Source organism: Coregonus clupeaformis, chromosome 10 (assembly GCF_020615455.1).
Source record: "Coregonus clupeaformis isolate EN_2021a chromosome 10, ASM2061545v1, whole genome shotgun sequence".
NCBI lineage: Eukaryota > Metazoa > Chordata > Actinopteri > Salmoniformes > Salmonidae > Coregonus > Coregonus clupeaformis.
In genome coordinates, this window is record NC_059201.1 from 62,709,008 (window position 1) to 62,722,246 (window position 13,239).

The following is a 13,239-nucleotide window of genomic DNA, read 5'->3' on the forward strand; positions in this document are numbered from 1 at the left end:
GGAGGGCGAGGGAGAGCTTTGTATGCGTCTCTGTGTGTGGAGTAAAGGTGGTCTAGAGTTTTTCCCCTCTGGTTGCACATTTAACATGCTGGTAGAAATTAGGTAGAACGGATTTAAGTTTCCCTGCATTAAAGTCCCCTGCTACTAGGAGCGCTGCATCTGGATGAGCGTTTTCCTGTTGATTAATGGCCTTGTACAACTCATTCAGTGCAATCTTAATGCCAGCATTGGTTTGTGGTGGTAAATAGACAGCTATGAAAAAATATAGATGAAAACTCTCTTGGTAAATAGTGTGGTCTGCAGCTTATCATAAGATACTCTACCTCAGGCGAGCAAAACCTTGAGACTTCCTTAGTATTTGATTTGGTGTACCAGCTGTTGTTTACAAATATACAGAGACCGCCACCCCTCGTCTTACCCGAGTCTGCCGTTCTGTCCTGCCGATGTAGCGTATAGCCTGCTAGCTGAATGTTATCATTGTCGTCGTTCAGCCACGACTCCGTGAAACATAAGATATTACAGTTTTTAATGTCCCGTTGGTAGGATAACCGTAATCTTAAATCGTCCATTTTATTCTCCAAAGCTTGAACGTTGGCTAATAGGATTGATGGGAGAGGCAGTTTACTCGTTCGCCGTCGGATCCTTACAAGGCACCGGATCTGCGTCCACGATATCTCCGTCTCTTCCTCACGCGAATGACGGGGATCTGGGCCTTGTCGGGAGTCTGTAGAATATCCTTCGCGAACGCCTCGTTGAAGAAAAAGTGTTCGTCCAACGCGAGGTGAGTAATCGCTGTCCTGATATCCAGAAGCTCTCTTTGGTTATAAGAGACGATGGCAGAAACATTATGTACAAAATAAATTACAAATAACGCGGAAAAACACACATAATAGTACAATTGGTTAGAGGGCTGTAAAACGGCAGCCATCTTCTTCCGGCGCTGTTCTAATGTGCTACCATATGTGCTTATGGTGTCATGGATGGGATTGTTGCTGTGAGAGGGTGTGGGTGACGATGGTTACTGTACTGTGCCTTCACACCTAGTACACAGCGCACACCTTATAATAACATGAGCTCAATGTACAGTACATGAGGTATGTGTACTGTCCCTCTTGCTTGATAGTTCTTGAGTGGGTGGAGGCACTGGAATGTACAGTGAAATGGCAATATAATTGGGTTTGGCCAGTTTGTGAAAGGTGTCTGTATGACCGATTTGACATGTGTTTGGCTCAGATTTGTGTGAATGACAGATGTGTGTGTACATGGTGGGAGTGTCCATAGTTGTGTCTTGTATAGAGAGGCATGTTGTATTTACTTTTGTTCTCTCAAGCCCACCTGTATACCTATTACCTGGTCCAGCCAGTTTGCGTCAGTCGTTCTGTAGTGTCATTGTCAGGTGTATTTGCTCTCACTATTCACGAGCGCTCCCACAAATGTCTGAGCATGTCAGTTAAAGGACACTGTCTAATGGGAATCTTTTCTCTTGAGTTATAGCGTACACTCTCTAGTATAGTATAAATAATAGTTCCCTGAACGCAGACAGTGGTGGAAAAAGTACCCAATTGTCATACTTGAGTAAAAATAAAGATACCTTCATAGAAAATTACTCATGTAAATGTGAAAGTCACCCAGTAAAATAGTACTTGAGTAAAAGTCTAAAAGTATTTGGTTTTAAATATAATTAAGTATCAAAAGTAAATGTAATTGCTCAAATATACTTAAGTGTAAAAGTATGAATGATTTCAAATTCCGTATATTAAGCAAACCAGACGGCACCATTTTATTTTATTTTTTTGGATAGCCAGGGGCACACTCAGACATCATTTACAAACAAAGCATGTGTGTTTAGTTAGTCTGCCAGATCAGAGGCAGTAGGGATGACCAGGGATATTCTCTTGATAAGTTTGTGAATTGGACAATTTCATGCTGTCATGTCATGCAAGGCATTCAAAATGTACTTTTGGTTGTCAGGGAAAATGTGTTGTGTAAAAAGTACATTCTTTTCTTTAGGAATGTAGTAAAGTATTATAAAAATATAATAGTAAAGTACAGATACCCCCCAAAAATGACTTAAGTAGTACTTTTAAAGTATTTTTAATTAGGTACTTTACAAGACTGAGCGCAGATGACAGTAAACCTAGTCCTGGACTGAAAGGCACTTCTCTATTGGACATCTTTTTAGTCCAAAAGTAGGCTTGAAGCCAATAGAATTCTTGGCTCATTTTCTTACACAAGTGTTTCAAAATCCAAAATGGCAGAGAGAGAAGCTGCTTGAGAGGAGAGCTAGATAATGGAGTCCTAATGGGGGATCAGCTTTCACCTGGTCAGCTCCTTCAGATCAGAACCACCGAAGGAAAAGGGAACAAGTGGAGAATCATTTTACATTTTGGACATTTTTAACAGACTGATCCAGAGGGACTTGCAGTCGGTGCATTCCACTTATGGTAAGATTGCTACAGTCAGGGGAGGGGGAGGATGAGCTTGAGATCCACCCAATGAGTCAGGAGGTCAGTGTGCAGTCAGTGGGCATGTTCGACATTGCAGCCGACTTTAAAGGCGAGACGGACTGATCTACAAATCACCTTGCATCATAAATAACTACTCAATATAATTTGTAGGTCAGTCCGTCACAATTGACATATGATGCATCACAGTTTTGATGCTCTCGAACATGGCCAGTGTCACCTTTAGGCAGTAGGGCAGGCTGCTTCAGGGGCCTGTTCTGGAGGACATAACATTACAGAACTTTTCAGATATCGCAGACTCAAATTGATCTGGTGTTTACTAACAGACCTGATCGAATAACTAAGTCCATTAACTTACTAACTGGCATATCTGACCACAATGTTACATTGGTCGTTAGAAAGCTCACTAAAAAGAGATTTAAGAACCATATTAATGTGCAACAGTACGATAAAAAAATCCAGAAAAGTGAGCAGAGTAACTACGATGCAGCTATAAGTCAAATTGACTGGTTTGATCTGTTAAGAAATGAAGATCTAGAGTCTGGACACAGAACGTTTCCGTCAGCTATTGATAAAGTGGATACCTCTTTTACCAGGACATTTCAACGTAAGCCAAGATGAAAAACCTCTCTGCCATGGCTCAAGGAGGACCTCTGGTGACCGATGAGAGAACAGGATTTGTCCTTGAAAAAAGCACTGAAGTCTGGTCAGAATGATGACAGACGTATATTTACATCACTGAGAAATAAGGTGGTAAGGAATATTTAAAAAGCGAAAGCAGAGTTCTTCCCCAGAGTGATCAATGAAGCAAAAGGAAAAGGTAAAGTGATTTGGGAAACTCAACAAACTAACAGGGAGAGGAGCTGAAAAGTCCCAAAAACATCCTGAACGTTTAAAGGTTAATGGGATTCTAATTCAAGACTCCAATTTCATATCCACCACCTTTAACCATTTTTTTGTTGACTCTGTCAGGGAACTGGCTCAAAGATGTTCAGCCAAGACCACAGTTCTTACTCCCATGGATAATAATAAACAAATATTTTGAATTCCTGAAATCTCAGCATCAGCAGTGGACAGTATTATTAGCTTATTCGGGAGCTCAAGAACATAAGATGGGTTTGGTCTAGACCAGGGGTGTCAAACTCATTTTAGCTCAGGGGCCACATGGAGGAAAATCTATTCCCAAGTGGGCCGGACCGGAAAAATCATGGTGTATATATATAACTTAAAAACAACAACTTCAGATTGTTTTCTTTGTTTTAATACGATCAACATACAACATAAAGCTGGAGCCTGAGGACAGTGTGTCCAAAATAGTACAAGCACAACATCACTATTAATCATAAAACACGTCAAGTTTATTTGAAAATTCTAAAGAAAAAGAACACACAAACACACAATGCCTCAGTGATTAACAGAACTGTTTCACAGATCACAGAACTATATCAGGTGTCATTTCTCAGGCAGAAATGTAGATAAAAATAATGAAATCCTGTTCCCCAAACAAGTGCAAGAACCACAGAGTCAAGAATAGGTTAAATATACAAATAAAATAAAATCAATTAAAAACAATAGCACATCAACATAAAAACATATAAACATAAAGCTGGAGCCTGAGGACAGTGTCCAAAAGCACAACATCACTATTAATCATAAAACACCTCAAGTTATTTGAAAGTTCTGAGGACAAAGAACACACAAACACACAATGCCTCAGTGATTCACAGAAGTATATCACAGATCACAGAACTATATCAGGGTGTCATTTCTCAGGCAGAAATGTAGATAAAAATAATGAAATCCTGTTCCCCAAACAAGTGCAAGAACCACAGAGTCAAAAATAGGTTAAATATACAAATAAAATAAAAACAATTAAAAACAATAGCACATCAACATAAAAACATATAAACATAAATCTGAAAGCGTTGCTCAAACTCCCGTAACAGTCCCATTATTTTATCTTTGAACCGCTTCATGTCTGCCACATGTTGGGTCGCGCACACATTTTTCAGACAGGGGAAGTGAGCTGCATCACCACCGGCAAGTTGCGTCTCCCACAATAACAGCTTCAACTTGAAAGAACGTATCCTGTCATAATACTGCGTGACAACTTTGTTGCGCCCTTGCAGCTGTTTGTTCAAGTTATTCAGGTGCTCTGTAACATCCACCATAAATGCAAGGTCCTGCATCCATTCTGCGGAATGAAATTCTAACACTGGTTTGCCCTTTTCTTCCATGAACTGTTCAATTTCTTCTCGTAAATCAAAGAAACGCCTCAGCACAGCACCTCGGCTTAACCATCTTACCTCAGTGTGGTATGGCAGGCCATAGATGTGGTCTTTCTCTCTGAGAAGGCTGTCAAACTGACGGTGATTCAGGCTTCTGGATCGGATGAAATTAACAGTTTGGATGACCACCTTCATGACGTTATCCATCTTTAATGACTTGCAACACAAAGCCTCCTGGTGCAAAATACAGTGAAAAGTCAAAAATCACGTCCTCCATTTGCAGATTGCACTTTCTCTCTGAACTTTGTCACAACGCCTGCTTTTTTCCCGATCATTGAGGGCGCACCATCTGTAGCCAGGCTGACAGCGGGACCAGTCCACTCCGACCCTGTCCAGCGCGCCGGCGAGTCGTGGTAAAAATATCAGCTGCTGTCGTTGTATCTGTCATCGGCACCAACTCCACGAACTCCTCGGTGACGGTCAATGTGTCATCAACTCAGCGGATGAAAATGGGCAGTTGTGCAACAGCTGTAATGTCCGTGCTTTCATCAATTGCAACCGAAAACGCAATAAATGACTTTACTTTTTGCTTCAACTGGCTGTCCAAATCCACTGAAAGATCGGAAATCCTGTCTGCAACTGTGTTTCTTGTCAGGCTGATATTTGCAAAGCCTGCCGCTTTCAGGGCACACAATCTCCGCTGCCTTCATCATGCATGTTTTTACAAATTCACCCTCACTAAATGGTTTTGAAGCCACTGCGATTTCATTAGCAATGAGGTAGCTAGCTTTCACTGCAGCGTCACTGATGTCTCGGCTGTGAGTAAACACAGACTGCTGTTTCTTCAGACCCGCCAACAGTTCATTCACCTTCTCTCATCTCCGCTGTCCTTGAAAGTTGTCATATTTGTCGGCATGAAGACTCACATAGTGGCGACTGAAGGTTATATTCTTTCAGCACTGCAACATGCTCTGAACACACCAAACATACAGCTTTCCCATTCAATTCCGTGAAGAAATAGGATGACCATTTTTCTTGGAACACTCTGCACTCTGCGTCCACTTTTCTCTTTTTTTGACAGAGACATATTGGGGCAATGAGGGTGCCAAAGCACATAATGTTAAAAGTAGAAGCCGTAATAAATATTGTGGGCAAAACAAAGTAGCTCATTGGCTGCACGTGCTTGACCTACTTGCTCTGCCCCGGTATAAACAGTTTGCTTGCTTAACACAATTGCTATTGCGCCATCCAGTGGACGCAATTGGAACAGCAGTTTATTTTTTTGAAAAATTGCAGCGCATTTTTATACTTTACAAAATTATTATTATTATTATATATATATTTTTTAAAATCATCTCGCGGGCCGGATTAAACCTGTTTGCGGGCCTGATCCGGCCCGCGGGCCGGACGTTTGACACCCCTGGTCTAGACGCTGTATTCCTGAAGAGACACAAATATCCTCTGACTGCCCCTATTGTACATCTAGTTCATCTGTCCATCAAATATGGGATTTTACCCAATATTTGGAAGTCTGCTGCAGTGATACCTGTTTTTAAAATCTGGTGACCCAACACTGGTGAAAAATTACCGACCTATAAGCATTCTTCCAGTCTTATCAAAAGTAGCTGAAAGATGGGTGGCTGATCATCTGACTGATCACCTCAATCAGGGCAACTCCATACATCAAATGCAATTTGGATTCAGAACTAACCATTCTACCGAAACTGCCAATTGCTATTTTCTGGAGTGCATTAAATCTAAACTGGATATAGGTGGTGAAGTTGGTGCAGTCCTTTTGGATCTTAAAAAGGCCTTTGATACTGTGAATCATGAGGTCCTCCTATCCAAACTATCCTCTCTTAATGTGTCCACTGAAGCCATTAGTTGGATGTTTTCCTATCTGACAAACAGAAGCCAAAGGGTTCGTCTGGGGGACACTCAGTCGGACTCCCTTTACTATAACATTGGGGTCCCACAAGGGTCAATATTAGGCCCCCTTCTGTTTACCATCTATATAAATGATCTCCCACTTGCTTGCCCACAAGTTAACATGCAGATGTATGCAGACGATACAGTCCTGTATGTACACAGACAACAAGTTTGTTAACTGAAGCTATGGTACACATTTCTAAATGGATGACTGATTCTTGTTTGCATTTAAATATCGAAAAGACTGTATGTACTTCTCAACAAATTCCATTGATTCTTCCCAACGAGCTGTTCTTGTTAATGATGTGAATCTGAAAGTTGTCTAACTTCAGGTATCTCTGCGTCATTTTGGACTCCAACTTGAAATTGAAGAAACACGTGAAGAAGGTGGTAAACACGGTGAAGTTTGGATGATCCAACTTTAGGTTTATAAAACCTTACCTTCCTCTGGAGGCCACAAAACTATATATGCATGCTGTGATCTTCTCACGTCTGAGATATTGCCTCACATGCTGGTCACAGGAGCTACTATTCTGAAACCAATTGAATCACTCTACAAACAAACCCTTAAGATTTTTGATAACAAACCAAACAGTTACCACCATTGTCACATCATTCACAAACATTATTTATTCAGTCTGGATAGCTTTATGCAGTATGTAGATACAAGCCTTGTCTTTAAGATCCTGCATTGTCTTGCCCCTCCAACCTTATACTGGCATATCATGCTCAAGGAAAGCACCTGTAGGATAACAAGGGCGGTAACTAGAGGGGATTGCGTTGTCCCTTTTCCAAACAGGAAATTTGGACAATCGGCCTTCTCTGTTACAATCGGCCTTCTCAGAGCTACAATATACTGGAATGTAATGCCCATGGACTTGAAAAGCTGCACTGATTATTGTACTTTTAAATTGAAAACATGGCTCAAATCTATCCAAACCTGTGCACATGAGTTATCTGTGGTTTCTCATATGTAAGACGACAGTGTTTTTATTACGAATAAGTTGTTGTTAGAATGATATATTATTGGATGTAGGCTAGTGTATTGTTTTAGTGTGTATTTGTGTTGTGGCTGTGTAATTGCCTTTACCTGCCCTGGGACTATGGGTGCAAATTAGCTTTTGGCTAACCCCGGCACATTTACATGGATGTTTCATTACTGTAATGTTGATGTTGATTAATGTTCATTGTCCCCTGTAAATATGATGATGATTATTATTATATATATTTTTTTAAAGTATCGTGTAGAACAGATATATGATTATCTGTCAGATAGAATAGGAAATCGTACGTTTCACATCACTGAATAGACCCCTGTTAACCTTTTCCACTCCGGCCGTTCTAGATGACATCCAGGAATAGCGAGATCAGTGGAGGTATGGAATTTGAGGGGCTGGTGAATCCGTCAATCATCCGTATCCCGCCCCACCACTACATCCATGTCCTGGACCAAAACACCAATATCGCTCGTGTGGAGATAGGACCACTCACCTACATCAGACAGGACAATGAGAGGTGAGGAGTGGATGTGGTGTGTATGTGGTGTGTGTTTATCTGATAAGGTCTGCATTGAATTTCCTAATTACAGGTGCGATTGGTTGTTTTAAGTTTACTCTAAGCCTCCTGACTCCAAACAAGCCTTTTATCTCTGGTTACAGCATCACACACTCTGTTTGACAGCACACTTTGAACGTTGCCAAATATCAAGTTTTTAATGGTTTCTTTACAGGTTTAGGTTAGTCAACATCTGCCTTGTACAAACACATTTACACTCAGTATGTGTGTATGGACAGTATCTGTGTAGACTAGCATGTCAGTCATTAGGTGACTGTATTGTGCCCTCCTTCCCAGAGTGCTGTTCTCCCCCGTGCGAATGACCATGGTCCCTCCTCGCCACTACTGCGTGGTGCTCAACCCCGTCGCTCGCGACGACAACGGACAGGTGCTCTTCGACCAATCAGGACAGGCAAAGCTTCGCCATGCCGACCTGGAGATCCGGCTCACCCAGGAACCCTTCCCCCTCTACCCCGGAGAGGAGATCCAGCAGGTACTGTCTGTCTGTTAGACGTCAGCGCTAAAGCCTAGGTGTTAGCAGTGGAGGGAGCTAATGCAAGTCTTCAGGTCTCAGAGCAGAGGTTGCTCAGCACACAAGTGTGATTCACTGAACCACCTCCATTACAATCACGTTGAGCTAAAGTGTAGGCATTCACTTGGAGAGATAATATAACTGTCTAGTACCTGGGTGCTAACCCGGTTCTCCTGCATGCCACAACTGTGTTAGCCTGCAGAGTTAAAGCCTAGGCATTAGAAGTTTGGAGAGTTAAAGCAATTCTTATCACATGGGTGTTAATCTATTTTTTTGATTTAGATTTTTTTATAAATTTTTACTCCCTCCCAGCACGTGACAGCGCTGCAGATCGTCTACCCAGACACCGCTCTGCGCCTGCAGTCTCTGCTGGACTTTGAGGAGGTGAAAGGAGAGAAGAGGGTGGCTGGAGATGAGTGGCTGTTCGAAGGGCCAGGTGAGTTCTCTGGGTCCAACTCCTAACACATCCATTACAACTTTCCTTGGGTCCTAACAGGGGTCATGTTGATAAATGTATATATTTTTAGACCAAATCAGAGAATTGTTTTAACATGATAGCTAGTGATCTTTCAATTTGTTTCCTAGGGACATACATCCCCAGGAAGGAGGTGGCGGTGCTGGAGACCATCAAGGCCACGGTGATCAGAGAGAACCAGGCCATCCGCCTCCGAGCACGCAAAGAGGGAGTGGACAGGAGCGGAGTCCGCAGGGTCACTGGTGAGACAAATATACTGTATTTAATGTTTTGAATGTACATATAATGTATGTACACATAAGTAGAAGATGTTGTATCGCTATCACACACACAGACATACATCACACGGTGCGCACACACGCCTACCTAGCTGAGTGATTCCCTGTGTGTGTGTGTGTCCAGGTGAGGAGTGGCAGGTGAGAAAGGTGGGGGCATATCTACCAGGGGCTCATGAGGAGGTCCTCCACATCGTCAACGCTTTCATCCTCACTGACAAGGTAACACCCCCCTCCGCTCTCTCCCTCGCTTTTTATCTATCACTCCCCCTCCATACTTCTCTCCCACCCTTGCTTTACCTATCACTCCACCTCCCTCCTTCTCTCTCTCCCTCACCTTACCTATCACTCCCTCCCTCGCTTCTCTCTCCCTCTCTCTTTCCCTCCCCTCCCTCCTCCTCTCTCTCTCCCTTCTCCATTTATTCCCCCTCCCCCCTTCTCTCTCTTCCTTCACAATTTATTCCCCCTCCCTCCTCCTCTCTCTCTCCCTTCACCATTTATTCCCCCTCCCTCCTTCTCTCTCTCCCTTCACCATTTATTCCCCCTCCCTCCTCCTCTCTCTCTTCCTTCACCATTTACTCCCCCTCCCTCCTCCTCTCTCTCTCCCTTCACCATTTATTCCCCCTCCCTCCTTCTCTCTCTCTCCCTTCACCATTTATTCCCCCTCCCTCCTTCTCTCTCTTTCCTTCACCATTTATTCCCCCTCCCTCCTTCTCTCTCTCCCTTCACCATTTACTCCCCTCCCTCCTTCTCTCTCTTCCTTCTCCATTTATTCCCCCTCCCCCCTTCTCTCTCTTCCTTCACCATTTACTCCCCCTCCCCCTCCCTCCTTCTCTCTCTCTCCCTTCACCATTTATTCCCCCTCCCCCTCTCTCTCTCCCTTCACCATTTATTCCCCCTCCCCCTTCTCTCTCTTCCTTCACCATTTATTCCCCCCCTCCTCCTCTCTCTCTTCCTTCACCATTTACTCCCCCTCCCTCCTTCTCTCTCTTCCTTCACCATTTACTCCCCCTCCCTCCTTCTCTCTCTTCCTTCACCATTTATTCCCCCTCCCTCCTTCTCTCTCTTCCTTCACCATTTATTCCCCCTCCCTCCTTCTCTCTCTTCCTTTTACCATTTATTTCCCCTCCCTCCTTCTCTCTCTTCCTTCACCATTTATTCCCCCTCCCTCCTTCTCTCTCTCTCCCTTCTCCATGTATTCCCCCTCCCCCTTCTCTCTCTTTCCTTCACCATTTATTCCCCATCCCTCCTTCTCTCTCTTCCTTCTCCATTTATTCCCCCTCCTCCTCTCTCTCTCCCTTCTCCATTTATTCCCCCTCCCCCCTTCTCTCTCTTTCCTTCTCCATTTATTCCCCCTCCCCCTTCTCTCTCTCCCTTCACCATTTATTCCCCCTCCCTCCTTCTCTCTCTCCCTTCACCATTTACTCCCCTCCCTCCTTCTCTCTCTTCCTTCTCCATTTATTCCCCCTCCCTCCTTCTCTCTCTTCCTTCACCATTTATTCCCCCTCCCTCCTTCTCTCTCTCCCTTCACCATTTACTCCCCCTCCCTCCTTCTCTCTCTTCCTTCTCCATTTATTCCCCCTCCCTCCTTCTCTCTCTTCCTTCACCATTTACTCCCCCTCCCTCCTCCTCTCTCTTCCTTCACCATTTACTCCCCCTCCCTCCTTCTCTCTCTTCCTTCACCATTTACTCCCCCTCCCTCCTTCTCTCTCTTCCTTCACCATTCATTTCCCCCCCTCCTCCCCTCTCTCTTCCTTCACCATTTACTCCCCCCTCCCTCCTTCTCTCTCTTCCTTCACCATTTACTCCCCCCTCCTCCTTCTCTCTCTTCCTTCACCATTTACTCCCCCTCCCTCCTTCTCTCTCTTCCTTCACCATTTACTCCCCCTCCCTCCTCCTCTCTCTTCCTTCACCATTTACTCCCCCTCCCTCCTTCTCTCTCTTCCTTCACCATTTACTCCCCCTCCCTCCTTCTCTCTCTTCCTTCACCATTCATTCCCCCCCTCCTCCCCTCTCTCTTCCTTCACCATTTACTCCCCCTCCCTCCTTCTCTCTCTTCCTTCACCATTTACTCCCCCTCCCTCCTTCTCTCTCTTCCTTCACCATTTACTCCCCCCTCCCTCCTTCTCTCTCTTCCTTCACCATTTACTCCCCCCTCCCTCCTTCTCTCTCTCTTCCTTCACCATTTACTCCCCCTCCCTCCTTTTCTCTCTTCCTTCACCATTTACTCCCCCTCCCTCCTTCTCTCTCTTCCTTCACCATTTACTCCCCCTCCCTCCTTCTCTCTCTCTTCCTTCACCATTTACTCCCCCTCCCTCCTTCTCTCTCTTCCTTCACCATTTATTCCCCCCTCCTCCTCTCTCTCTTCCTTCACCATTTACTCCCCCTCCCCCTCCCTCCTTCTCTCTCTCCCTTCACCATTTATTCCCCCCTCCTCCTCTCTCTCTTCCTTCACCATTTACTCCCCCTCCTCCTTCTCTCTCCCTTCACCATTTATTCCCCCTCCCTCCTCCTCTCTCTCTCCCTTCACCATTTATTCCCCCCCTCCTCCTCTCTCTCTTCCTTCACCATTTACTCCCCCTCCCTCCTTCTCTCTCTTCCTTCACCATTTACTCCCCCTCCCTCCTTCTCTCGCTTCCTTCACCATTTACTCCCCCTCCCTCCTTCACTCTCTTCCTTCACCATTTACTCCCCCTCCCTCCTTCTCTCCCCCTCTCTTTACTTTTCCCTCCTCTCTCCCGCCCTTTATTTATTTTTATTCGTTCACCATCTCTTGTTCTCCCCCTCCCTCCTCTTGATTGGCGGCCTCAAATTCAAAAGTTTTCAGCAGGTGTTATGTTTTGTGCTGGATGATATTCTCTCTCTCTCTCTCTCTCACTCACACACACATCCCCCTAAGACGTTTTCCTGCCAGATTTACCATACCTCCAACTTTTTTCCGCCTTTTCTTTATATCTGAAAGGTATTGCCAGTATCAAAGCCGAAACTTTTATTTCCTCCAAACGACCTAGTAATAATTTCGGTAAAGTACTGCCTGCGGTTTAGTATGACACGTAGCCGCAATGCTGAGGCGGCACTGGCACTGGCACGCACTACACTCTTAAACTCTTGATGATTGCTAGGCAGTTCCCTGTAACCACCCTCCTGGCAGTTCTAAACTTTGCAAGGCATGGCACTTCACCCATCTCTTCGCATTGCCCACCACTAAGCATGCACTGTTTTTTTTTTTTTACCAGAACTGGATGGATCCATAAAGAATAACTGTGGGAATGAATATCACAGAATGATGAAACTATTGGCGTAAACTAGGCTAATGCAATTGAAGGCGTGTATCATATTGTTGCTTTACTGAAACTCCCAAAGCCATCCAATCCTTGTAATACATTTGAAGCAATCGCCTACCCACGTGTGGTCAACTAGATGGTAATTACAGCCAGTGGTGAAAAACGTACTCAATTCTAATACTTGAGTAAAAGTAAAGATACCTTAATAGAAAATGACTCAAGTAAAATTGAAAGTCACCCAGTAAAATACTACTTGAGTAAATGTATTTGGTTTTAAATATACTTAAGTAGCAAAAGTAAATGTAGTTGTTAAAATACACTTAAGTAGCAAAAGTAAAAGTACGAATCATTTAAAATTCCTTATATTAAGCAAACCAGACGGCACAATTTTATTTTTATTTTATTTATGGATAGCCAGGGTCACACTCCAACAATAATTTACAAACAAAGCATTTGTGTTTAGTGAGTCCGCCAGATCAGAGGCAGTAGGGATGACC

General features: G+C 43.9%; 1 protein-coding gene across 2 annotated transcripts in view; it reads left to right on the top strand.

Annotated features, from left to right (window-relative positions):
• The first annotated feature begins 2,286 nt into the window (after nucleotides 1-2,286).
• LOC121550353 (major vault protein) overlaps nucleotides 2,287-13,239 on the top strand; it is a 28,045-nt gene continuing 17,092 nt past the window's right edge. For both annotated transcript variants that reach the window (XM_041862576.2, XM_041862579.2), the window contains exons 1-6: nucleotides 2,287-2,444; nucleotides 7,968-8,137; nucleotides 8,474-8,669; nucleotides 9,021-9,144; nucleotides 9,294-9,425; nucleotides 9,586-9,680. In XM_041862576.2, the coding sequence (XP_041718510.1) occupies nucleotides 2,442-2,444; nucleotides 7,968-8,137; nucleotides 8,474-8,669; nucleotides 9,021-9,144; nucleotides 9,294-9,425; nucleotides 9,586-9,680 (720 nt within the window). In that variant the 5' untranslated portion in view covers nucleotides 2,287-2,441. The remainder of the gene's footprint in view (nucleotides 2,445-7,967; nucleotides 8,138-8,473; nucleotides 8,670-9,020; nucleotides 9,145-9,293; nucleotides 9,426-9,585; nucleotides 9,681-13,239) is intronic.